Below are 25,430 nucleotides of genomic sequence, written 5' to 3'. Positions count from 1 at the left end.
CCTCCTGGGGCCTGCCGCACCTCTGCTTCTGCTCGCCTCGTCCTGACACGCGGCGGGGGCACATCTCCCAGAACGACAAGCCTGGGGCCCTCCTAAGAGGCCTGCGTGCTCCCTCACCGCTCTGCTGCTTATCCCACATCTCCCTCTCTGCGGGAGTGTGGGTCCAGGAGGCTGGGGCCAGATGTGACTCAGAGCCCAGCGCAGAGAGGCCTGCAGCAGGGCTCCGTCCACACTGCGAACGAGCCCTTCCGTTTCCCCCCACTCGCTCCAAGGTACAGCTGAGGACACTGAAGTGCTTTATGAGCAAAGACATCCTTCACGGCATCAAACAAGGACAGTCTGAAACAACCTGAGAGCCCAACCACGCGGGACGGGTTAAGAAAATATGGGCCATTCTCCCTTGAAGGCATATTAATCATTCATTGCAAAATGAGGCTTATGAATGTTAAGTACACGGGATAATCCTTATGATAAAATGTTAATTCAAAAAAGCAGAAGAAAAAATATCTCTTCTCACCTTTGAAAATGAAGGAAACGTACCCAAATGCCATGTACTTTTTGTAGGAGGAGAATGAGGTGTGGAGATTTTATTTTGAACAACGGGGAAGGGAAGAACTGAGGATGACAGGGCCAGAAGTGGGGCCTGCGTGCCGCCCAACTCCAGGGCGGAAAGCCCCCCACCCCCCGCCCCCGGCCCGGCCCCGCCGCTCCAGCCGGCGCCCAGATTCTGCCCTGAGGGGTGCCCGGCACTCACTTGGCGAAGTTGGCCAGGTTCTGGGTGACCTTGGCGATGAGGGTGAGGGTGCGGGCTGTGCGGTCGTCGGGGTACTCCTGCAGCAGGTTGAAGAGCGAGGGCGACATGATGGCCGGGCAGAGGAAGCGCAGGAACAGGGAGGCACTGATGAGCCGCTCGCTGATGTCGGGCCGGCCTCGGCTGCTGCACTCCTGCCGCCACGAGGCAAACACCTCTTTCAGCTCCCGTGGGAAGACACTGGGAGGGACAGAGGGGGCGTCGGTCATCGGGCGGGGGAGCTAGCCCGCTGTGGGGAGTGCAGCGCGGCGAGGGCAAATGGAGGGCTTGGTGCAAAGAGCAGGGACAGCCGAGCTCCAGACAGGGCGGTGGGCTCTCCACAAGGGGCCGAGGCGGAGGGGCACAGGTCCAGAGAGGCTAGGTCTCTGTCCCAAGCAGAATCAATGGCAACAGCCAGCCTGCCCCGGGGCTTCAGCCTTGACCTCCAACACCAGGCACGAGGTTCTAGGGGAGAGCGAGGCGAACACAAGTGGAATCGACCACTGCTCCCTGGATGCCATCACTGCTGCTGACACTCACTCCCTTTGCTTGCATCATATTCAGGAACTGGACAACTTCAGCAGAGCTCAGAATGACCAAGATGGGAATAGCCTAATCACAGGATGAGAACCCAGCTCTCCACCTTCTCGGCGGGAAGGGAAACAGAGGGAGTGACCCGCCCCCCACCACCCAGTGGGGGCCAGTGGGGGTAGGCAGGGTTTCTAGCACCCAGCTGGGGGCTCTCTCTGCTGGGCATCCGCAGCCTGCCTCAGTCAGGCCCCACTGGCCAATCTTTAAGTGGTTTTCCTATCTTTTCACCCTAAAAAGACATGCCTCCCACCTTGGGACAGACCAGGCCCCAGCACTCCAGGGACCCTATGCCTGGTTCTGTCACTAGCTCAGGGTGTTCTGAGCAAGTGCCTGGCCCTCCTTGACCTTCAGTTCCCTCACCCTTACAATGAGAATAGGGCCTACCCTGCCAAGTTCACATGACCACCTCAAGGCCGTAGGAAGCCTTGATCAACTCACAAGGTTTTTGCCCAACAAGCCCAGCACCTGCCCAGCAGGCTCTCTACAGTGAATGCGGCTGAAGCAGCAAGAGCGTGCTAGAGAGACGGTGACAGGGGAGCAGGGGGAGGACCTTTAGCCCTGGCCCTCAAAATGCCTGACCCAAAATGCCAGGCAGGGGGGAGCTGTGGAGCAACGACATCTGTGGATGGCCTCATTCAGAACAGAAAGGTGCCTCTGGGCCTCTGACAAATATCAGAAAGAGGAAATGGAAAATCATCCACAGATACGTTTCCCTGTGTCCCACACCCAGTCTGCCCTGGGAACGGGGGGCAGAGGGTGAAAGCACAGTCTAGCCCAAGGGTGGGAGGTATGTTCCCAAAGAGTTCAGGACTGTGCCTCCACCCCCAAGTCCAGGGGTCATTTCTGGCCCAGCTCGAGGGGCCAGGCTGACCCTAGGTGAGTACCTTGTGCAGCCCAGGCGCAGAGGGACGTGGTAGAAGGACATCCATTCTCCTGGCTCTGGCTATTCCCTCTGCTCCCTGCCCAAGGCTATCAGTCACCTAGCAGGCCTATCCCTGCCTGTCTTTCGGGAGCTGCAAGCCATTCCTGGGCCTTCCTAGGTCCAGCCCTGAGCTGATGGATCCATCTGCCCCGGGGTTCCAAGGATATGCAGGGAACAGATTTGGGCACAAGCACAATCCCACTCTGACGGGATCAGGGCTGTGACAGAGGTACCCGGGAGCGGGGAGACAACCACGTCTGATACCATGGAGGGGGGCCACTGAGGGGAGGCAGGCGTAAGGCCTTCAAGCAGGAAGGGAGGCAGCATGAGGCGGTGGGGCTGTGGGGTGAGTGAGGAATGGCGCGGGCAGCAGGTGGTGGGGTGGGGCGGCACCCCTGTGGACAGCTGAGAGGTCTCGCATCCATCCACCTGCTCCAGGAGAGTGCCTGAACGGGGCCCCATCCACCTCACTCCCTGATGCTGCAGGCCCGGCACCCACAACAGCGGCCGGCACACCGATGGGCCTGCGAAGAGATTCGCAGATGCACTGCCACGTCCAGATTCTCCACACCACGGCCTGCACAGATTCTGGGCCACTCCTTTATTTTTTATTTTTTTTTTTAAAGATTTTATTTATTTATTTGAGACAGAGAGAATGAGAGACAGAGAGCATGAGAAGGAGGAAGGTCAGAGGGAGAAGCAGACTCCCTGCCGAGCAGGGAGCCCAATGCGGGACTCGATCCCGGGACTCCAGGACCATGACCTGAGCCGAAGGCAGTCGCTTAACCGACTGAGCCACCCAGGCGCCCTGGGCCACTCCTTTACTTTGGAGAGCCCACAAAGGACCAGACGGGGGCCAGGTGGGCGGTGGGGGGGCGGGGCGGGCGGGATTCCAATCCCAGAGCCACCACTTGGAAGCTACGTGAGGCTGCAGCTCGGCCACTGGCGCCCTCGTTAAACCTCTGCTCTGTCGTTTCAAAGTCAGGGAGAACGGAGCCGAAGGGCCTTGCCCAGCACCCTGCGGGCACCCTGACACAAGACAGGCAAGATGCGGGGCAGGGGCCCAGGTGGCACTGACCAGTAGGAGTTGATGATCTTGCAGAAGGCTAGCTCGCAACACATCTTGAGGTTGCCCTGGTGCTCAGGGAGGTCGGCGGCCGAGCACTTGCTTGGGTCTACTTCGCAGTTCTCATCCGACTCATATAGCGCTTTGATGAACTCACCTGGGGCCAGGAGGGCAAGGAGAGGGAGTAAGGACTGGCGGGCGCGGGCCACCCTCTGCCCACCAGCTAGCCTGCAACCTCCCTACCTAGCGCATCCTGCAGGTACTTCTGGCCCACCAGCTTGAGGTATTCCTCGATGGCCTTAGTGGCCAGCGTGTTCTCCCGGAAGATAAGGTGCTCGTTGTCCCCGCAGCGGTCCACCTCTGACATCATCAGGTCAGTCAGGAAGTCCTGGGAAGGTGGGAGATAAGAGTGGCTGTGAGCAGGTCCGGAAGGCAGGACCCTGGGATCCCAGCCCTGCCCCCCAGCCAGAAGCGCCCACTTCTTGAGGATGCTCTGCTGCCACGCTGCTGGTGCCCAACCTTGGGGGCTACTGGGGGCTGAGCCCGGGCAGCAGCCCGTGAAGGGGAGACACCTAGAGGTGGTGACATGACAGCTGGGTCAGGGATGGGGAGGTGGCCTCAGCAAGTGCATGCCACGTGGAGCCATGAGCCAACTGCACCGTGGTCAGACCCGCCAGACTCAAACCCTGTTCCGCCCTGACCAGGCCTGGCCAGGAGACCAGAGCAGAACTCCCCTCCCATTGCCAACAGCGCTAAAGAAAACAGACAGGCCACCCTCCCTCCACTGTACAAGCAGCTGTCACCATCCACCCGCCTGTGACTCTGACGGGGTCTTCCATACCAGACAGACTTGTTCTGGGCCGCCCCCCAGGGGGAAACTGTCCAGATGCCCTGGAAGGCAGTGGGCCAGGGCTCAGATGGCGAGAACACAGTCCTCGGCTTGGGTGGTAAGGCGGCCCCTCACTGCTGTGGGTCCCAGACTTCTGGAAGGCAGCTGTGAAGTTGATGAGTCTACAGGTCCCTTACACAGCGTCATGGGAAGACCCTGAGAGGAGCCTGAGCCCACGCCCTCCCTCCTGACTGCAAAGATGCGGTAAGGTGAGCCTGCCTTCCTCAGGAGCCCCTGCCTCCTCATGCCCTCAGCCAACCCTGTGACCTGGGCGAGGGGAAGACAGGGAATCAGAGACGCAGGGGAGGGTGATGGAGGTGGCAAGGTGGCTAGTATGGGCCAGGGTTTCTGGTGCTCTGGAAATCCCTCCCTCCAATATGCATAACTTTGGGCCCTTTGAAATCACAAGTGGCCCCTGAAATACAGAAGTGAGTTCTAGGTGCAGGAAACCTACTGGCCAAAGGAGGAACAGTAGGGACCGCAGGAGGAGAGGGAAGGGGCCAGTGCCTCTCTGGGTACCACCCAACCTGAGGACCCCTTCCTGCGCTACACATGACCTGTAGGGCCCCCTCCTCTGAACACACAGGAGCAGAGCCAAGTACTGCATGGGCCTTGCAGCTCCACTAGGCTCCTGTTCACGGTCACAGGTCTTCCACAACTCCTGGGGTGGGTGCTAGGCCCAGGCTGGGATGGGGAGGAGCTCTCTTTAGAGCTAAAACCCAACGAGGGGAACAGGCACAGAATAGTAAAGTGACCTGTCCAAGTCCACACAACTACCTGGGCCAGATCTGGAGTGGGGATGACAGGGAGAAGCCTTGGAGTCCAAGGACAGGAACTCTGCAAAGCCACGGCCCCAGAGGGCGGAGCCCGGAGAGAGGGTAGGAAGATGCTGAGATGCCCACTGATACAACCTTTACCTTGGGATTATATAATTATAAATATATAAATATATATATTATCAGAGAGTGAGCTCATATGTACATCACCCCAGCACGAGTTACTTTCTATCCTTTCGCCTAATGATCTCCCAGGCCCAATGAGGGCGGCTGGAGCCTGGCTTCCAACTCCCTCCACGGTGAGCACCATGGGCCCTAAGAACAAAGGTCACTGCAGATGGGAGGTGGCTTTCCAGGCCAGCCCAGCTCTTGGGGGTCGGGTATTGAAAGAACAGACACAGCAGCAGAAGGGGCCTCCCTCGCTCCCTCTCTGGGGGCCAGGGGCTCCCTCAGTTCACTCAGTTTCCCAACAGCCTGCCAACACTGACCAGAGCCTGTCTGGCCTAGTCAGGTCCAAAGGCTGGGGAAGGGAGGAGGAAACTCAGTGCCTCTCCCTCCACGGAGACCACACTGAGAAAGTACCTCTCCTTGAGGGCGGCCACCAGGCAGGGGGGCTCTGGAGGGCCCAAAGACTTCTGGGAACAGGTAAGAGAATAAGGGGCCCTGATGGGAGTCGAACCTGGACCCCCAACCTGTGTCTCCCCACCCCCAGACTGTGAGGGCTCAGGACCTTGACACATGGCGGTCCCTCACCTCCATCACAGGCCACTTGGCTCTCAAACCATACCATGTCCAGAGGGCAGAGGCCCAGCTCCTTCTTTTTTTCTCTTAAATGCATATAAGAGATTTGTGTTTTATTCTCCTATGACACAGGCCAGCACCCGAGGCCTTCTGCAATGCCCAGTCCTCTCCACTGCACCCCCTTCAGGTAGCTCCCCACCAACGGAAGGGGCAGGGTGAAGGGGTGGGGGGTCCACCTTTGAGGCCCAGAACCACGCTGCACTGTGCCGGGCAGGTAAGCCGTGGAGAGCCCTCCTGAAGGAGACTACTTGTCTCCAGAAGAAGGTGGGAGGGGCTGACGCGTGGCCTGGAAGATGAAAGGAGGTGGGGCGGGGGGCAGAGAGGTGGGGCCTTCCAAACCTACGGGGGGCCTGCCGGATGGCTCTGGGACAATCCCCGTTCCGTGGGCTGTGTGGCTGGGGCAGCTGTCGCCACAGCTGGCTGACTGCCGACCAGCCCTGTGCGCACTGTGTGTGAGCCTATGTGTCTGATGTGGGAGGGCTGAGGCTGGGGGCTACGACAGGCTGTCACACGTCAGGGATGTCACCTGAATGCTGCCTCACTGGGCGTGTGTCTGGGAGAGGCTGGCTCCCCTTGAGCTTCAGAGGTCGGCCCTCAGGTGCAGCGGGGAGGCTCCTCAAACCACCCCTTCACTATAAGCCACAACCCCACCCATCGGCTCCATATGTGCATCAGCGATCAGCTCCAACCATGGAGGAGGGACACAAAGCCCCCCACTCTGTGGCGCAACTCTTGGGCTTAGGGAGCCCACCTGGCTGTGACAGTGTCCCTGTGAGAGCTGAAATCCATGACTCGGACACGGGGAACAGCGGGTAATCTAGTGCACATCACCAGGCCTCCATGTGGGGCCACACAATGTGGCGGACCCGCCTGTGCCCACACACGCACCTTCACTTTGCCGGTGCTCTGCAGAATGTGCACCAGGGCCGATGCCATCTCTTCCTTGGTCTTGGCGCTGAGGATGGGCTCGAGGGCCGCACAGAGCCCCAGGTAGTGGTTGGTGATGTGCTCGGCAAACTCCTTGTACATCTCCATGGGCAGGATGGTGATGGTCTGGTAGCGCGCCTTGATGCGGATCATGGGCCCAGGGCCCTTGCCGCCCTTGGGGTTGGGTGTCACCACTGGGTACCACTTCTCCACGAACTGCCGCCCGGCCACGGAAGCAGCCGGCAGGCTCACCAGGCCCAGGTAACTGTTGCGCTCCTTCTTCTTCTTCTTGTCCGTCTCCCGGTACAGGTGGACGGTGACGGTGCGCAGGGGCGGCAGGTTGTGGAACTCAAAGTGCTCCCCCCAGAAGACATTGTCGGTCTTGAGCTTGCCCGTGGTGCGGGCATACAGCACATCGTCCAGGCACAGCTCACACAGGTACTTCTTCTTGGCCGGCAGGTCCTTGGCCTCGATCACCCACAGCTTCAGGATGTGCTCCACACGCCGGCTGTTGTCCTACACACGCACAAGGGGGCCGCGCTCAGACCCAGGAGGGGCCCGGCCGCAACACGGGATCGGGAGGAGGCAGGGACAGCTCTGGAGCCTGGCGGACAAGGGGCCGGGTCTCTGCTCTGCCTTGTACTAGCCCACTGACCTTAAGCCTGTGACTTAACCCAAGCCTCGGTCCCTTTTCTGTGAAATGGGAACAAAACAGAGTGACAGACCAAGTAAGAGGTTGGCACAAGGCCTGGCACACAGCAGGCGACTGTGCCATTTACCAGCTCGTCTGCATTTGCCGGTCTGTAAAGTCACTTAGAGGTGACCGCTGCTAAGGCCCCTTCCTTAGTGAGGTCACGGCAACCAGGACTCAGCCCGGGCCCTGAAGGCAGCCATGGAGGCAGGCACGGAAGCAGCCAATTACAGGAAGGGATCCATGAACTCGATGGGAGAAGCTGGGGGCCCACCAGCCTAGGCCAGTGGTGGTCCTCTGAAGGAGACGGCTGTCCAAGCTAGAATTGGGTGCATACGGAACCAGCCTGGGGGCGGGGAAGGGACGGGGACATTAATTCCAGGCAGCAGGGCACAACACCCAAGTCCGTAACAGCCCCGTACTCCATCCTCTGGCCCAGCCTCGTCCGTGTGCAGCTTTGAGGACGGAGGCCCATGGCCTGAGTCAGCCTGGCCACCTAGAGCTCCTCCTGCAGGGCCCAGCACCACTGCCCACTGGGGCGCTGCTTCCACCCCGCCCCCCCACCGCAGCCTACACCAGAGATCCCTACTTCTATCCCTCTTGCCAGAGTCTGCGTCTGCTCTGGGCCCAGGCTTACCTTGTTGGGGTGTACGGCTCGCCGGAGGTTCTCCATCCACTTATCCCGCTCGGCTGCCGATCGGCAGGAGAAGCACTTGCTTCCTGACGACGTCGTCACCTGGGGGGATGGGCAGGATAGTCACAGAGGAGGGGAACACAGAAAGGCTGCTATGATGGAAGACCTCTGGGCCTTGGGGGACTTCAGCTGCCAAGTCTGCGCCACAGCCACAGGGAGGGGGCAGAACAAGGCTCACAATGACAGCGTTTGCAGGTGACGCACTGAGACCCGAGGTCCCCAAGCAAGTCAACAACAGTAGGAGGCCCATGCCTGTACCAGCTGGTGCCTGGTCCCGGCTCCCTACCTTGCCTCAGCAGCCCTGTCCACAGGAAAGCATCTTTCTGGCTCCAATCTCACTCTCCCAGAGATGGGAGGAGAGAAGGGGAGGGCCCCCAGCCCAGGTCAGAAGGCAGTGCTTACCCAGAACCACCCTCTACAGGTAAAACCACAGGCACCAAGGAGACAGCCACGGGTAAGCACAAAGGATCACCTCAGTCCTCAGCTGACACCTTCTGACGGGTCTTTGGCTAAGTGGCAGTGACAACAGTGACGGTCACAGAAACTTAACATTTTGGGGGCCACACTGGAGAAATGAGAATTGGGCTATCTAGGCCTGCTGGGCCCTGGGGCCGGACTGTTGCTCATCCTTCGTCTTCTCCAGGTGAGGGAACCTGACCCACGCAGACTCTGTTCCTGCTGTGCCCAACACGAGGCCAAGGGCTCTCCAGGGGGAAAGCAGACTCCTTATCCAGCCACTCAAGGGCATGCACAAAACAGCATCCCCGGCTGTGGACAAGTGGACAGGCATCATCTTCAGCCCGTCCCAGGCAAAGAAGTCAGAGCCTGGCTGGACCAGGAGTCTTGAATCAGAAAGGGCACCCAGTGGGCACAGGGTATGGGGCAGGTGCCAGGCCCCATTCCATTCTTTCCTCAGGGCAGGGGTGCCTGGAGGTTGTCCCTGAGTAGCTGATTTTCATTACCAGGCTCATTCCTCTATCAGAGAGCTCCCCTAATCATCCAAGATTGTTGGGGGTGGGAAGCTTCCCAGAAACAAAGGTGGGAAGAGAATATGAATAATTGGAGAAGCGATTAGGAACGCCCAGGAACACCTGCAACATTAGATACCCTGGTCCGGGTTTGGCCTCGGGCTTGATGTGTGGCTGCTGACATCTTCTTGACAACTCTGGGCCTCGGCTTCCCCATCTACAGTGAGGGACTGGGCAGGTCACAGCCTTGCACACCCTATACAGGTTGGGTGGCTGTCCCTCTGCTTTCAAACCTCGGGTCACAGAAAGCTAGGGCAGGAAAGGTTCTGGCTCTCATCATGCAGAAAGGGAGACAGGCCCAAAAAAGGTAGTATATTCCACTACCCCACAATGTATTTGAGGAGTTTCTGAGGAGTGAGTAGGCTCTGGGGCTTAAGCAATTCTATACAGGCTTTCACTCCCTTCACCCACTGGGGCCTTGTGCCCCTGCACATGGAAGACTGTGCTGGTCCATTTTCAAGGAGCTCACGGAGCAGGAACAAAGTCCCCCATCTCCCACCTCCACCTGGTTTCTTAGGAGCCAAAAGCTATGAGCAGATTCCAGCCTTGCCCCCAAAGAACCTGGCCCCCACTGAGGCCACAGAGCACTCCAGAGGGGTGTCTGGATGCAACCTGGCCTCACCAGGAGATGACACGGTGCCCCAACCCACCCCTGCAGTGGAACTCACCTCGAAGCAGTAGTCCTGGCCCAAGATGCTGCTGTGCACGGGCTTGATGACCACCTCCTCCTCCATGCTGAGGTCCAGCGCTTCTACCGCGCTGCTGGGGCTGAGCAGGGACTCGTGGGAGCGAGACTCCTTCAGCCTGGGCATCAGATGGGACCTGGGGGTGGGTGGTTCTTGTGTCAGGCCCAGCCTACCACTCCCCTCGCTTCCCCCTTCTCCAGGAGGCCTGTCTAGACCTCCCAGCTAGAGGCAATCATTCCTCCCAAGAAGGGGGCATTACAGTACTGGAGTTACAGGGACCCGCCAGGTGCTCTTCCCCACTGAGGGACTCTGGGGAAGTGGCTCAGCCTCTAAGGAAGCAAACGGCTGAGGATGAGGCCACCACTCAGGAACTGAACATCAGCAATGAGCGCAGGGTAGGGTCCTGGCCTTGGAGCCCCACAGGACCCAAGCAACCTTCCCCACCTCCTTTCCTTGGCCCTGGTCTTCCTCCAAGACCAAAGTAGTCACCCATTTGTCCAGAACGTCACTGTCAACAGAGCCCTTTCTCATACAGCATCACAGTCCGCCCACCAGCCCCACTCAGGGCAGGAGAACCACAGGGACTTCTGCTGCTCCCCTTCCATACTTGAGGACCTGAGGCTCAAACCGAAGAGGACGCAGCAGTCTCTGCACGGTACCTGAGACCCTGAGACTCAGGGCCCATGTGCTGGAGCTTGGGGGCCAAGGCCAGGGTCAGTGGGCCCGATGCAGGTACAAAGAGCAGAGGCAGTGGGCCACCTGGTGCCCAATGGAGCCCAGACCAGGCCGGGCTCTGACAGACCTGGCCTTGGACTGGGCCCACCGCTCACTTGCTGTGTGGCCCTGAACAAGTCACTTCCCCTCTCTGAGCCTCGGTCTCCTCAGCATATCACGTGGAAAGCACCTCAGATGGCACCTGCACCAGAGCTTGGTGGGGTCCTTCTCAAGAGAGGTGAATGTCCCTTCCAGAGCCAACGGCACATAGCAGTGCCCCACGAAGCTCCCTCCCACAGCTGGGACCTGAGGACTAGCAGGACTGCTAAGCCCTCCCCTGGCATGGAAGCTGGGCAGGCCTTGCCCCTACTCTTGCCCACAGCCCAAACCCCTGGAGCTGGCACAGAACCCATCTTGGCCTTAGCCCACCTAGACCTCCTTCCCCCAACACCTTCTGCCTTTCAGCTCCTGGCCTCTAATGGCCCAAGGTTCAAGCTATCACTCTCTCCCTGTCTCAGTCAAGACTTCAGGCAGGAAGATCTGGCAGGGTCACCAAACACTTCCGGCAGGGCACAACCCTGTAGCTCCTATCTCCATGACCACTGGAGGTAAGGGAGAGCTGAGGCCCACTACGTGGGGGCTCAGGAATCCAGAGATGAGCCAACAGGCCCTGCCCAGAGGCCCTCACAGGCTGGAGGCCACCCTCCACACCTCCGACCCTACACGTTCATGGCAACAGCCCTCTCTAACGTGGAGTCCTGTGCCAGGCACTCCATGGCAGTCAGAGCTGGAAGGAGGACCCCAGCCCTCGGGAACCCCACAGCCTGACCCAAGAGACCCAGTGAGCCTCCCCGTAACTGCTCCCCCATGCCCAGTATGCAGCTGGCTCTGCAGCTGGCCCAGGGTGAGGCTCCGATCACTCAAGCTGAATGGGTGCGTTCAGGTAGGACTCCTGGGAGCTCAAGGGGAATACACAGACCAGAGGGAAGCTGTGAGGCAGGCTGAGGTCAGCTCAGGGCTAAGCCAAACCCCCAAACTCACATGTAGAGCTTAGTGAGGCTCAAGCCCACTGGCACACACAGGAACACCGCCTCTGCTCCTCCAGCACCCCGCCCCCGGGAGGCAGCTTTCACAAACATGCACTGTGGCCTACCGCACCACTCAGCCCTGGGTGCCAACAGGCACCTTCCCTTAACGAGCTCCCCAGGCCCTGCTCCAGTGGCCCATTCTCCATCCCCATCACAGCACTGGCCTAGGCTGTGGGGAGGTTTGTAATCCCCTCAGCTGCAATATGCCACCTCAGGCCGCACACCACATGGGGCAAATTCCAGGCTTCCCTCCCAGGATGGGGCTTCATTCCTTAATGCAAGAGAGGCCCTGCCCCAGCTGCTAGAAAAGTCACCCCGCCTAGGAAGGGCTGGGACCCACAGCCCCCTACTCTTGCTGTCCAGGACTGAAAACCCAGCCGGCAGGCCAGATCAGGCTGCTTTCTGGCCCAGCCTGGAAACCCCTGCCAGGTAAGGATGCTGGGAGGGCAGGGTAGGGACCCAGGAAGTGCAAAGGGAGGAGCTGATGTGCTGGGGCCGCCCCCTGCCTGGAGCACCTGGATGAGGTGGCTGGGAGAGGAAAGGGAGGCATGGTTCAGCAGACTGGTCCTGCACGGGGAGACGAGGGGGCTCTGGTTTTACAGCCCGCGAGCCCCGCAGGTCCAGGTCAGACCTGAAAGCAGCAAGGGCCTGGAACCTACGGCTGCAGAACCCTCCTCTTCCTTCCTCACCATCCTGCTCCATAAACACCTTCCCCAGGAAGGTTCCTGGCTAAACAGAGGGCTGTAGGGAAACTCACAGCTAAGGCATCCTGGCTGCAGCTGGGCACCTGTGACCCTCCCAACCCCTTGTGGGCTTCTCCAGGCTGGGGGACCCGGGGCAGAGGCTGCACCCCCATGCAGCTAAGCTCACTGGGAGGAGTCGGAGGAGGCGGCACCCGGGCCAGCCATTAGCTACTCCAAGGTCTGCCAGGCTGTTTCTGCACAGTAGAGGACCCGGCCTGAAGCGCTGCCCCGTCGGGTGGGGGCAGGGCCAGAGGGCCTGGGCTCCGATTCACATGCAGACACATATCCTTCCCACTCAGCCTGGAGCCCACCTATTCCCCTCCTCCCCAAAATGCTCCTGGTCAGACAGAAAAGGTGCACAAGAGGCCCCGAGGGAGCTGTTCTGCTGTCACCCTGCGAGGGTGAAAGCTCCTGGCAGAGGCTGAATGTGCCCCTGGTGGTGGCTGATAAAATGACTAGGGCTCAGGAAGGAAAAATGGTCACTTGGTCACTAAGTGGCCTAAGAACCACCTCCTCCAGGAAGCCAGCCCTGTCCCGAGCCTGCAGGACCCCCTAATACTCCACACCACCCCGCCCCATCAATTAGTTTAAGTAGGCCTTCACCCAGCCCTGCCTTTGCCTCAGGGCAGCATTTTGCCCACCTACAGGCTGGGCGAAAAGCCCAACAAGGCAGGGAGGGAGGGTGGAGGGCACCGCAGACTGGCCAGGCTCCAAGGGGACAGCAAGTGGGCTCAGTCTCCCTACCTAGGAAGCTCAGTAAAAGGAGGTGACCAGGTGCCGGCTGCCGCCTCGCTCCCACCCCACTCCCAGGAGGTGCTCCACTCATAAGCACCCTCTCCATTTGGCGCAGGACACCCAGCTGCTCGCTTTCATGTCCCTTTTACCAGGAATATTCATCTACCCATTTTACAGAAAGGTAAGGGGCTCAGAGGCCTGATGCCATTGTACACAGGATCTCTGTGACCCCTGACCCCTGCATCAGGTCCCTCCCTGCCACTCCATGGCTGGGGTAAGAAGAGAAGGTAAGGTGGCCCAACACTCCCACTGCATGGCCTCCTGCAGTGCCCGGATGTGGCTCACGATGGCTTACCCCGATGACCTCCTGTGGCCCCTGGAGATCAGAGCCACCACACCAAGCGGGGCAAAGGCCTTCACACTGCTGCAGCCCAGTCTGAGCTCATTCTCACGGCAACCCCACCAGGGATGCCATGGGACTACGCCAGGCTCAGACCTCAAACAGGACTGCGGGCTCCGTGCCCCTGGCTCCTCACCAGAGCAGAGCTGGTGGCCGTGCCCACAGGAAATGTCACATATATCCCTTCGCTGAATCCTCACAAGGCCAAGAGGCAGATACTGAGCTCACCCCCACTTCACAGGGGAAAGACAAGTTTGCTCCAAGAGGGCAGGCCCAGGGGCTGGTCTTCCTCCTAGTGTCACCTCCATACCTCAACTCCCTGGGGGCCACTTCCTGAAAAAGAAGGGTCTTGCTTCAAACAAAATTCGACAGTAATGAGCACACAGTGAAGAAGTACTGTAAAAAGGATTTTCAGAAAGAGGCATTTCTCAGGCCCTGGAGTCCAGAAGAGGGGTTTCTGGTCAGGAATGCATGGGATTCAGTACCAGCCCCGCTTGCTGGGGTCCATCTGTCTGTTCTACCTCACCCTGGACTGCTCTTCCCCAGGGCTCACAGCTCCCTCAGGCAGGCCTCCAGGCAAATGCCATCCCCTCATCCTATCCAACCTTCAACACTCAGCATCAGCACACCCTCCTCCACGAAGCCTTCCGGGACTCCCTGGAGACAGCAACCCTGCAAGTGGTCCCAGCAGCCTGACAGTTGTCAGGCTATGCTGGGAAGGTCAGTCACAGACCAACTTCCTGCCTGGCTGGGGGCTCCTGGTGGGTAGGGCGGGGTCTGGCTCAGAACCAAGATTCAGGGGCCCCGAGGTTCCTAGCCCAAAGCCCCAGTATCCCAGCAGCCAAGGTCAGCTAAGCTCTGGGAGGGGGAGGAGTTCAGCTGGGATGGGGGCAATCCTCCCTGAGCCCTCAACCCTGGTGACTGGGAAAAGGGACAAAGACAACCCAAGCGTTGGTCATCACGGCAGCTGTCTGCTCAAGGTCAGGTCCCAAGAGCAGCACCCCAGTGCTCACCCAGAATCTGAGAAATGCCCCTGCTCTTTGTCCAGTTATGGGGAGCTCCCTTCATGTCTCCCAAGGCCAGGTGGCTCACTGTACCCTCTATGGCTGTACCCCCCACCACTGTCCCATCCCTCTGACACATCCCTGAGTCCTAGACACAACTGACTGTCTAGACCCTCAACAGATCCCAAGGACTAGAAGCCCTGTGTCCCCTCCCCAAGTGAGGCCATCTGCTAACGCCTTTACCTCCATGGCATGGAATCCTCATACTTCCTGGGAAGCGGATGGTGCCATGGTTCTCAGGTCACAGATGGAAGTGCCAAGGCCACAGCGTAGGGAGACCTGCCCTGGACGCCTCTGCTCCAAAGAGCAGTCTTGGCCAGGGCCTGGGGGGCAGTGCAGTAGGGCTCCTCACCAGCCTTCTCCATCTGACCACAGTACCATCCTGCTAGATGGGCCCCTCTACCCAACATGGTGTTACTCCCACCCCTCTGCCGTCCCCTCACAGCCTAAAGAGAAACAAGTCACTGTGCTTCAACCTGGTGCTGAAGCCCTCCCTGAAACGGCCCCTTCTCTACCTCCCCTCACACCACACCCTGACAAGTGATCCAGACTCTCCTCCCCAGTTGGTCCCCCTTTGGGGCCCTTTGCGCATGCGGTTTCCTGAAGCCCTACCACCTCTCCCCGCACCTCTCTGCCTAACGAATTCTTTCTTTCTTGGTTATCCAAGCCCAGCCCAAGTACTGTGGCCACCAGCATGCTGCCCTGGTACCCCTGGGCAGACAAGAGCTCACGCCCAAGCCACACGGCCAAGCCCCACGCCACACCACTGCCCCACCTGTCTCCTCAGGACAGTCCACCAGGACTGAGGTGCTGCAGCCCAGAAGGGCCAGGTGGCTCACCTGAGACTGCATGGGTGGCATGCAGCCAAGTGAGATGTGAACCCCGTTCAGCAGAGTCTAAGGCCAGCTCCATCCGTGCCTCCATCAGCTCTCCCCCACCCCACAGGTGGCTGAGCCGCCAAAGGCCACGGCCAGCTGCCCTGCTCACCATGACCCACTCATTCCAGGTCCAGAAGAGCCAGGGGGGCTGGCGAGGGTGGGACGGCCCCTGCCCAGGAAACGTGGGCCCGGCATGGGCACGGGTGGGGCTGCTGCTGGAGATACAGCCCAGCCCCAACAGCAGCTCATTGTGAGGGCCGGGGAGCAGGAACAAGAGGACATTGTCCTGGCTCCTGGGCCACAGCCTTATCTGATAGCCTTCCAGCCAACCCACGAGCTGCTTTTCAACTCCAGCCTTTTTTCTCTTCAAAGGTTACTAACACAGAAGTTTAGCAAATTCCCCATTATTCCAAGAAGGGAGGAGACCCAAAAACAAAACTTGCGATAATTAAGAAGCCCTATCTGACATGGAGAGGATGTTCCCAGCTAGGGCGGGGTGAGTTGAGAGGCTGTATAGCCTGGAAAATGAGAGGCTCAAAATCTCCTTCCAAGTCTTAAAGGAGCAGAGGGAGCTGCCCTGCATGCTCCCAGAAGGCAGAACTGGGACCAAGAGAGGCCAGTCACTACTCGGGCACAGCTGTCCCCATATAGGCCAGGCTGGTTTGGTTTTAGAGGAGTAAGCACCCTGTCTGTGGGAGTGTACAAGCAGGAGCTGGGAGCCCCTTTAGATACGCTGCAGAGGGGACACCTGCCGTGCTGGAGGATGGCTGGGGAACAGGCCGTGCACGCAGGGAGGCCGTGGAGTAAGCCCCGAGAGCAAAGGCATGCACACGCTCCCCACCCACAGCTGGGAACAGGGAGGAGGGTAGGAGAGCCTGGTGCCAACAGTGCCCAGCCATGCGGCAAAGCTGGTCTCCGTTCTTTAAAAACCAATCAACCATGATCACTTGTAAGTTAGTCAACTCTCCGGGCCTCAGTTTCTGCATCCATAAATGAGGAGAATGGCCTACCTCCCTTACAGGGCTGTTACAAGGATCCAGTGAGATAGTGCAGGTGAGTGCCAGATACCACTGTCCGTGCAGCTGTGAGCACGGCCAACGCAGGAACTACATGTCTGAAGGCTGATGTTTCCACGGTGGGTGACGCTCCTGACATTTGGGGTGATGAGATAAGGGCTTCCCAGGCCATTTTCTGTTCCTTTCCTCTGACCACTCCAGTCTCTCACTTTCTCCATGCCTCAGTTTTCCCCATCTATAAAATGGGGACAAACTACATCTACCCAAATGCTCTGGGATGCCTCAAAAAAAAGGTCCTTAATTTCCTGAATGAAAGGAAGGGGTGGTCAGCAGACCCCTCGAGGGGCCACTTCAGGCCCTCTGCCTGTGACTCCTGAGCACAGCGTCCCCTGACCCAACCTCCCACTCATGCTTGTGTGGTCCACTGCCCCTGCCCACGCCACAGCCAGGCCCGGAAGGGGCAGAAATCCTGGACAAGGTTGGTCTCAATGGAGGAGGTGCCCACCTGAGGGTTGGCAGGACCGGTGGACTCTGGAGTCAGGTCAGAACATGCCAAGCTCACTTCTGTCTGTCACAGCCAGGCGGTCCAGATAGCTGTGCTGGAAACCTCTGCCCTCCAGAACTGGGGCACAGTCAGGGTGAGAGCGCCAATGTCCTGGGAAGCGAGTGGCAGGACACAAACAGGGCAGCGCCCCACCCAGAACATCCAGCAGAGCCATCTCTCCCCAGGCCCAGCCTTGCCCTGCTGGCCTGGGAACCCGCTGCCGAGAAGGCCAGTGCTCACTCCTGGCCCAGCTGCGGTCCCAGGGGAGGGGAAAAGAATGAGCTGCCTAGTGGCTCCCAGGGCCCAGGGGAGTCAGAGCCTGTCCTTAAAAGGCAGGGAGGCTGGCTGCCCTGCCTGGGAAGGCTTCCTGGGATGACAGGGCCTGGAGGCACCGTCCCTCTCGGCCCAGGGTTCTCTCATCCAAGGCAAGGGGGCAGGTCCTAGCAGCCACTGGAACAGTGTGACCCCATCTCCATACACATACTGAGCCCTGGGCTGGGCGGTACCCAGTCTCCAGCCTTCACCCTACCCCTGGGAGTCTGTGCTTCCCCTCCACACTGCAGGGCCGAGCTGGCAAAGGAGGGTCCACACCCTGGCAACTACAACAGGAGGGTGGGATGGCTTATCACGTGCCATGGCTACAGCGCAAGCCGAGGCCAGGCTCCTAGGAAGTGCCCCATAAGCCAGGCCTCGGCTTACCGGCGTGGGTTTGGTCTGTGCCAGCCATGCTGCTTAGACATATATGTGTCCTGTTTTTAAAAATATAAATATATTCTTGAAAATAAATTAATGTATACTTACGTTTCAAAAAGATAAAAAAAAAAAAAAAAGGAAGTGCCCCATATATGCTGGGGCATAATGATCGACACTGTGGCCACCTGGACTTAACAGCCACTTCCTAAGGACCTACTGTGTGCCCAGCTGCATGACAGGTATTCCTACCAAGGTGCACACATCATAGCACGGCCTTCTCCCAACAGCCCCAGACAAAAGGCAGCATCACCCTAGCAGAAAGGGGGAGCACGAACTCAAATAGGTCCGGAGAGCCCCATCTCATGGGGCAACCTTTCCCCTACACACCCTAGTTAATCTGAAGGATTTGATGAAGGAAGCTTTAAGATAGCAGAGGAAACAGGCTGGGAGAACGGAGTGGCTGGCCCTCATCACCCTCAGCTCACACTGGGCCAGGCCTGGGGGCCCTCACCGAGAGGGAGACAAGAAACCTGGCCAGGAGGGCTCCTGTCCTGGGCAACCCTTAATCTGCCTGTGACCCTGCCCCCCGCTTCCCTTGGACCCACAGACTTGCTGCAGAGCAGCCCCAAACAAGCTCCCTCCTCCCTCTAGGATGCAGCTCCTCACCTGCTGGGCTACTTCCAAGAGTGCCACAGAAGCCCAACACGTCAACAACCCAAGAACGTAAGGGACCAGACACAAAACAGCACAACGCCTCCCACCGTCGCCACACCTCCACTGCCTTCACAGTGACACCTCATTGCTGCCTGTCGGTGATGGGCCTCGGAGCCAGGGCCGAGACCAGGGATGGGAGGGGTGCTGGTTGTGGTCCCCTCAGCATCCTGACCATCCCCCATCCCCACCCTTCCCAGTGTGATTCCGCTGCCTAACAGAGCTTTCAGAAAACATTCGGGAACACATTTACATCCCCACCTCTTATTTCTTTTTGGGGGGTTGGGGGGCAAGGGGCACGCAGAGTGAGAAGAAACAAAAAACTTTCCATCTAATCCCCCAAGTCATCCCGCAGCCTGAATAATCTCGGGTTTTTAATCAATAGCTGTCAGACTTGTCAAATTACTTTGGGGACCGCAAAGCAGTTTTTAAACATTCATAAACCTCAGTAGAACAGCAAAGTGCCCTGAATTTTAAAAGAAGAGAATCTGAGGAACACTCATTGAATAGGATGAGATCTGGGCAAATCGAAAGTGAGCTGAGGGCCAAGTGCCCCTCCTGCTTCTGAGTGGGGACAGCTCTCCGGCCCCCTCCCTGCTCCCCAGGAGAAAGAGCCAAGAGCCTGGCCAGGGCACTCAGAAAGATTAAGGAGGGTGACACCCCCAAACTTAAGCCCCCCTCAGCCTCCCCCAGTAAAGCCCCCACTCCCAGCCCCAGGAGCACTGCCCCCAACCCGGACACTACAGGTCCCCCAGGACCCAGAGGGCACCCCACTGCACACATGCTGCTCTCTGCCGAAAGCCCTTCCCACCTTCTCCACTCGGACAACTCTAGAGAATGGTTCAAGGCCCTGACCGAGGTGTTCCCTCCCTGCAAGCTCAGTCTGTGCCTTCTCCTCACATATGTGAACGCACCCATCCATCCCCTTGGTCCCACAGATCACACCACCGCATGTGGGACTGGTTTCTGACTGGTTCCCCAGCAACCCCGCCACCCCCTGGGGGCAGCAACCATAAATACCTCCAACAGCTGCCTCAGGCCCTGGGGACTCATGACCCAAGCAGGGTGAAAGATGATGAAATAAAAAAACAAACGAACCAAAAACCAAGGACTTCCATCCCCCAAGGAAGCCACTTTCCCCTCTGGCTAATCTAATTCCTCCCAGCTCTTCACCTCCAGGAAGCCCTCCTAGGCTCAGGTGGCCTCTCCAAGAAATGTGAGGGTGGGGGCAGAAGCAGCACCTTCTCCCCTCCTAATACCCGAAGGCCATGCCATGTAGCCTTCTGTTCTGTGCAGGTTGTTCACGTTAGGGTGACAAAGCGATGTGTGGACTCTCCTTCCCCATCCCTGGGCACCAAGCTTCCTGCCTCAGCGGAGGACCAGCCACTTGTCAACACAGCCCCAGCTCCTGGCACCACGCTGGTTGATGACTGGTCAATGTGGAGAGGTCTCCTTCCTTAAAAACAAACACACGTGAAAATAAAACTCTGGGACTTTCCTCACATTAATTAACCCACATGTCTCTGTTTTTTTCATCTGTAAAATGGGGATGACACCAGCCCTGACATGCAGTGAGAGCCCTATGATCAGCCCTGGTTCTGCCTTTGCCCAGACACTCTGCCCCTTCCCACCCCAGCAGCACTTCTCTGGATGTTCCTGGCTTCTCCCTGGGCACACAGATATTTCCAAGATGCCTCTCACTCTGCCCAGCACGCAGGGCCTGCTCGGCCCTCCCTGTACATGGGCTCTTGAAGAGCCTCTCTGCCATCTGACCCCAGAGAATCTTAGCCACTCCACCTACCACCCCCAACAGCAGGATCGAGAGTGCTGCCATTTTAAGTAGACACCTCAAGCCCCCATTTGAGGAGAGATGGGCAGACACATCTGGGAACAAACACGGCACCCTAGGTTTCCAGCCCCAATGCTCATATCCAGCCCTAATGCTCATCTCCAGCCCTGCTGTCTTTTTAATTCCAGCCACTATTTGGGACAGAGGGGCTTTGTGGTCTTAGGGAGACAAGAGTCAAAGATGGGAATAGGCACTGGGCCAAGAGAGCAGAAATCTCAAGTCGGCCTCCCCTGTACCTTGGCTTCTTCACGGGACAAATGGGCTGCCCTTACCTCCTGCCAGAGCCTGCTGGAGGTTCCTTATGCTTAGGAACCTCATTATGCCCCCTCCTGGTTTGAGTTAATCCAGCGCCCCAGTATAGAACTACTAAGTACCTCCAATATGCCGACACTGAGCCCGGGGGCTTTGGGACCCGCGCTCCCTATTCCTCCCCATGTCTGGTGTCTGGGGGTCTCAGTGGGACATCAGAGCTCTGCTTCCCAGACTGTAACTAGCGGGAGTCGGCCTGGGTCATTCAACAGCAGCAAAAGAGCAGAAGAGGTGGCCGCCAGTGAGCCACAGGTGCCCAGGCCACCAACAAAGGCAGGAATTCAAGATATCCAAGAAAAGTGGGGTGTAGCTGCTGAGTTTCTCCTGCTCCTAGTGACCACGCACCAGGGCCATCTGTGGCTCGACAGTGCCTGCCTCAGCCATGACACCTCACACCTGGGAAGTGCAATGGGTCCACAAAATGTGGGCTTCTGACGCTCATAAAGCCCAGCCACCTGACTACAGTTAAGGAAACTGAGGCTCGAGACCTCAAGGGGCTTCCCAAGGCCAGACAGTGTGCCAGATCCCGAGAGCTCACCATGTTTCCCCCTCACCCCCGACACTCGCTGACTCTAGGATAAGCTAGCCCAATCTGTCATTTGCCCCCTGGCCCATGGGAGTCCAACCAGTAACGCCACATACGCCATACAGAGCATCCAAGGTGTGTCCCAACCCCGCAGCACTGGGCTGCCCACCGAAGCTTGAACACTCCCAGCCGCTAAGTCCGCTTTACCCATGAATCCTGGCTCAAAGACCCCCACCTCCATGACATGTGCCCCAGCAAAACTGACAACTCCCTCCAGGGCTTGACCCATGCACCCCACCCCCCTCAGACACTGGGGAGTGGAGGCGAGGAGAAGTCCAGCAGCTTGCCCAAGGTCACCGTTCCCAGGTACCAGGGCGGGGCTAGAGGCCTGGCATTTGGGCTCCAGCTCCAAACTATCTTCACTGCTTGTCAAAGCCTCAGGCTTTCACCAAAACTACAGAAATCACGTGATCACATGCACCAACTTTCAAAGAGCTTACAGAAATTCTGGGTCACCAGAACTGTACACCGAACCCTGCCTTTGTCCCCTCCGGTGTGACCCTGGGTAGATTTGTTTCCCCTGTCTGGGAAATGGTGAGAAGAACAGCTTGCTGGTAGGAGTGAGATCCACCACCAGCCCCCCAGAAACAGTAGTGAGGGTGGCTGGGACCAATGCTGGAACAAGCCTGGCATGGTGCTTGGCACTTCCCAGCACTGGCTCATCTATTCCTCACGAGCCTCCACCAGACAGTGTGTTAACAAGCCGGATCCCCGCCTTCTCCGGAGACAGAGGTACTTCCCCAGGAAAGACTGCCACATCACAGTGACCCGGCTCCTAACACGGTTTCAGATACGTACACTGGAGCAGAACACACTCCAGGCCCAGGGCAGCCTTCCTGGTCTTCCATTGCCCGCAGCCTGCAGGCCCACGGACACAGGCAGGGAGGGGCGGGGGGGAGTATAAAAGAGGACTGCTGGGAGGTTGGGGAGCTGGGGTGAAGATGACATGGCCCCCAAACCCCAGTGCGGCCCCACCTAGTCCAGCCCAGGGTTGGGCGACTCCGAGCAAAGGCCAAGATCCTCCGCTCAGAAAACTTTTCGGCCATTCCTAGCATTTCCCGGTTCTCAAAGGCGTAGGCCATGGAGGCTTGGCTGTGGAAAGGAGCACCGGACGCTGAATTTCCTCTCTTTAAAAACTAAAACCAGGAGCAACGCTTCTCAGTTTTTCGCTTTTTGGCGGGGCTAATCTGTTTCCACATTCTGGGCAGGCGGTAGATGTCTGCAGAGACACCATCTCTGGAGAACAACGGAGTCCCTCCCAAGACTGAGTACCTGTGACAACCCCTCTCTACCAGCCTGCTCCCACCCATCTCACGTGGGTCTCCCTGGGCCCAGGAGGCTGGTCAGGGGCCCTGGGGCCGGCAGCTGCCCACACTCCAGCCTCTGCTCAGGCAGATCAGAACAATCAGGCCACTTACCATCCCTCAGCACGGCCACCAGGATCCCCAGGCCACCAGGATCACCAGGCCAGGGAAACCGAGGGGCCAGGCCAGCCACCGATCTGCCCGCTGTCCCCCACTGGGCCCAGCCAGTCCGACTGCACTCCGGTCCTAGACATAGCACTCCAGCCCTGTCCGCTGGGACTAATCACTGCTAGTTAAACAAAGGCTAAGTTCCAACTCTGTAATGTGCTTTTAAAGGGCCAGTGTCCCACTCAGGGCTGCCGGGGACTTAAAGGCACAGATCCCTTTTTCAGTACAAGAAACAAGACAGCAAAACCCAAAAAAACTCCCCCAAAGTCATGATCAGAATGGAGGGCTTGGGCTTCTCAGGAAGATCTAGACAAAATGCACAATGTTAAAATCCAAATTTCACCTAAAGAACCCCCAAAACCCCCAAAAGCAGCTACATCTGGAGAATCAAAAGCAGGAACCACAGCCACTTTTAGGTGCTCACTATGTGCCAGACACAGCGCTTAGCACTTCCTAGCACTGCCCAGGATCGCTCACAACCCTCCACAGACGCGCGTCCCTAGACCCCCTCTCACAGGTAAGGAAGCCAGGCTTCTGGCTCCCACTTGCTCCCTCAGGAGGCCGGCTTGCCCCACCCTGACCCTCAGGCCCCGCCTGTTCCATACCCACTAGCTTCTTTCCTTCATGGGGAAAATGTAGAGGGTAGATGGGGACTCACTTGTTGCAGGTGCCCAACCACTAGGCTTTCAGTTTGGGCCTCAAAACCCTGTGAGGTCCCTTCTATTGTTTCCCCCTTCTTATAGATGAAAACACTGCAAATCAGGCCTGGAAATAACACAGCAGGAGATAGACAAACACTAAGTAAGGGTGAGATATAGGAAAAGGAGAGAGGAGGAGGTGAAGGAGGGAGAAGAGGCAGGTCTGCAGCCCTGCAGGAGTGGGGTACTTGACACTCAGGCCCTCATCCCTTTCTGAAAAGGCTGTATGGCCAGAGGAAGGGACAGGTAAGGAGAGCCATCCTTCCAAGCCCAGGGCTCAGGCAAGCTGGCTGAGGCCCTTCCACTGTCCACGAGAAAGGACGAGGCAGGGCTGCAGGGCTGGGGGCTCTCCTGAGGCCCGCAGGCTCCAAGGGTGGGCAGGGTCTGCCCAGCTGCTAGAAGAGGAGTGGGCAGGGGTGAGGAAAGGAGAGACTTAATGGCCTAGACCTCGGTACCCGGTCTAACAAGCCCTCCAAGAGAGGCGGACCATTTCCTGGCATACGGAGCGGCTGGGTCCGCTGGAGGTGCTGTCTGGCCATTCTCCACGAGAACGGCCAAGGCCAGGCAGAGCCCTCAGGCCTAACTCTGTGAGGGCCAGGTCCTTCAAGGACTGACCATTTTGTTTCTGTTTCTGATCCTAGGGAGCCCGGCAATCAGATAAGTTTGAAGCTGGGTAGGCTGCTGGTTAAGAACAGACTGAGTTCAAATCTGGGCTGTGTCACTTGCAACCTAGGTGTTCGTGGACAAGCCACCTCTCTGTAAAATGGGCAATAACAGTACTTAATAACTTCACAACAGGGTTGCTATGAGAAATTGATGAGTTACAGCACAAGGCCTGGCTCAGAGTGAGTACTTATTAAAGAGCAGCCAGATGAGCTAGGTTGAAGGAGGCTGCCCCCACGATACGATGGGAGACACGAAGTGGGAAACCAGCTCCTGAGTAGTGACCCTGAGCAAGTCACTTCTTTCTCTGGTAGTGAGTCCCCATCTACCCTCTACATTTTCCCCATGAAGGAAAGAAGCTAGTGGGTATGGAACAGGCGGGGCCTGAGGGTCAGGGTGGGGCAAGCAGGCCTCCAGAGGGAGCAGGTGGGAGCCAGAAGCCTGGCTTCCTTACCTGTGAGAGGGGGTCTAGGGACGCACGTCTGTGGAGGGTTGTGAGCAATCCTGGGCAGTGCTAGGAAGTGCTAAGCGCTGTGTCTGGCACATAGTGAGCGCCTGAAGTGTCAAGTTCTTTCTTGACACTCAGGGCCTGAGTGTCAAGTACCCCACTCCTGCAGGGCTGCAGACCTGCAGGTCCGCAGAGTCCTCCTGTAAAGAGGGGGGATCCAATTAGAATCCTCAGGGACTACCACATAAGACCACTCTGTAGCTCTTCCCAGGTGCCTGCCCTCCCCAAGAAGCCCTCCAGGCCAGAAAGCTGTGGAGATGGATGGGGGATGGGGACCGGCTGGGCTGTGGCCCAAATCCCAGCCTACCTCTGCCCTGCACCACCCCCAGGCTAACTGGGGTCTGCTGGGTAGGAGGAAGGAAGAAAGAGTGCAAAGCCACCTGGCCTACTGGGAGGAAGCACAAGACCTCATGGTCACCCCTCTAGGGGCAACCCGGCCCCACCCCTGCCGTCTCTGAGTCTCCTCAGTCTCCCTACTCCTCAGTGAGGGGCAGGCCCTCTCCTGCTCAAGTGTCTCTCATGGGATGTTGTGCAGCCAAGCTGGCTTTCCTGTGGGGAGTTCGGCAACAGCCACACAAACCACCCCATACCTGCTACACAAACAGCCTCCCAGAAGCTGGGGGCCCCCCAAGGCTTGACCAGGTTCAAGGCCTGCCTCATTCTATCTTCCTGGAGCCTACAGCCACTGGTATGTGTATGCTCAGGGAAGAGGGTATGGAGTGCCAGAGGAAACAGGTGGTCGGGAGGAATCCCTATAGCTCTGGCAGAGCAAATGACCACGGCTCCTAAGGGGAGGGGGGAGCCTGGACGTCCTGCACCCTACCACCACCTCCTCACCTCCAGGGTTAGTCAGTAAGGGTGGCCTCACTGAGGGGTCTGCATGCCTGGTATGTGATCC

The 25,430-nt window shown here is 58.3% G+C and overlaps 1 protein-coding gene across 10 annotated transcripts in view; it reads right to left on the bottom strand.

Moving 5' to 3' along the window:
- Positions 1-25,430, bottom strand: part of DAB2IP (DAB2 interacting protein) — a 161,069-nt gene that overhangs the window by 17,548 nt on the left and 118,091 nt on the right. For 8 of the 10 annotated variants that reach the window (XM_081803501.1, XM_081803495.1, XM_081803491.1 and 5 more), the window contains 6 exons: positions 9,844-9,997; positions 8,091-8,189; positions 6,724-7,278; positions 3,613-3,757; positions 3,382-3,526; positions 755-991 (listed from right to left, as the gene is read on the bottom strand). In XM_081803501.1, the coding sequence (XP_081659627.1) occupies positions 755-991; positions 3,382-3,526; positions 3,613-3,757; positions 6,724-7,278; positions 8,091-8,189; positions 9,844-9,997 (1,335 nt within the window). Of the gene's footprint in view, positions 1-754; positions 992-3,381; positions 3,527-3,612; positions 3,758-6,723; positions 7,279-8,090; positions 8,190-9,843; positions 9,998-13,677; positions 13,875-22,609; positions 23,038-25,430 lie in introns of those variants that run through there. The other 2 variants (XM_081803500.1, XM_081803499.1) reach the window with 2 other exon arrangements.

The sequence above is a fragment of the Leptonychotes weddellii genome, chromosome 14 (assembly GCF_054177405.1).
Source record: "Leptonychotes weddellii isolate Sample4059 chromosome 14, ASM5417740v2, whole genome shotgun sequence".
NCBI lineage: Eukaryota > Metazoa > Chordata > Mammalia > Carnivora > Phocidae > Leptonychotes > Leptonychotes weddellii.
This window is presented reverse-complemented; position numbering and strand designations above follow the sequence as displayed.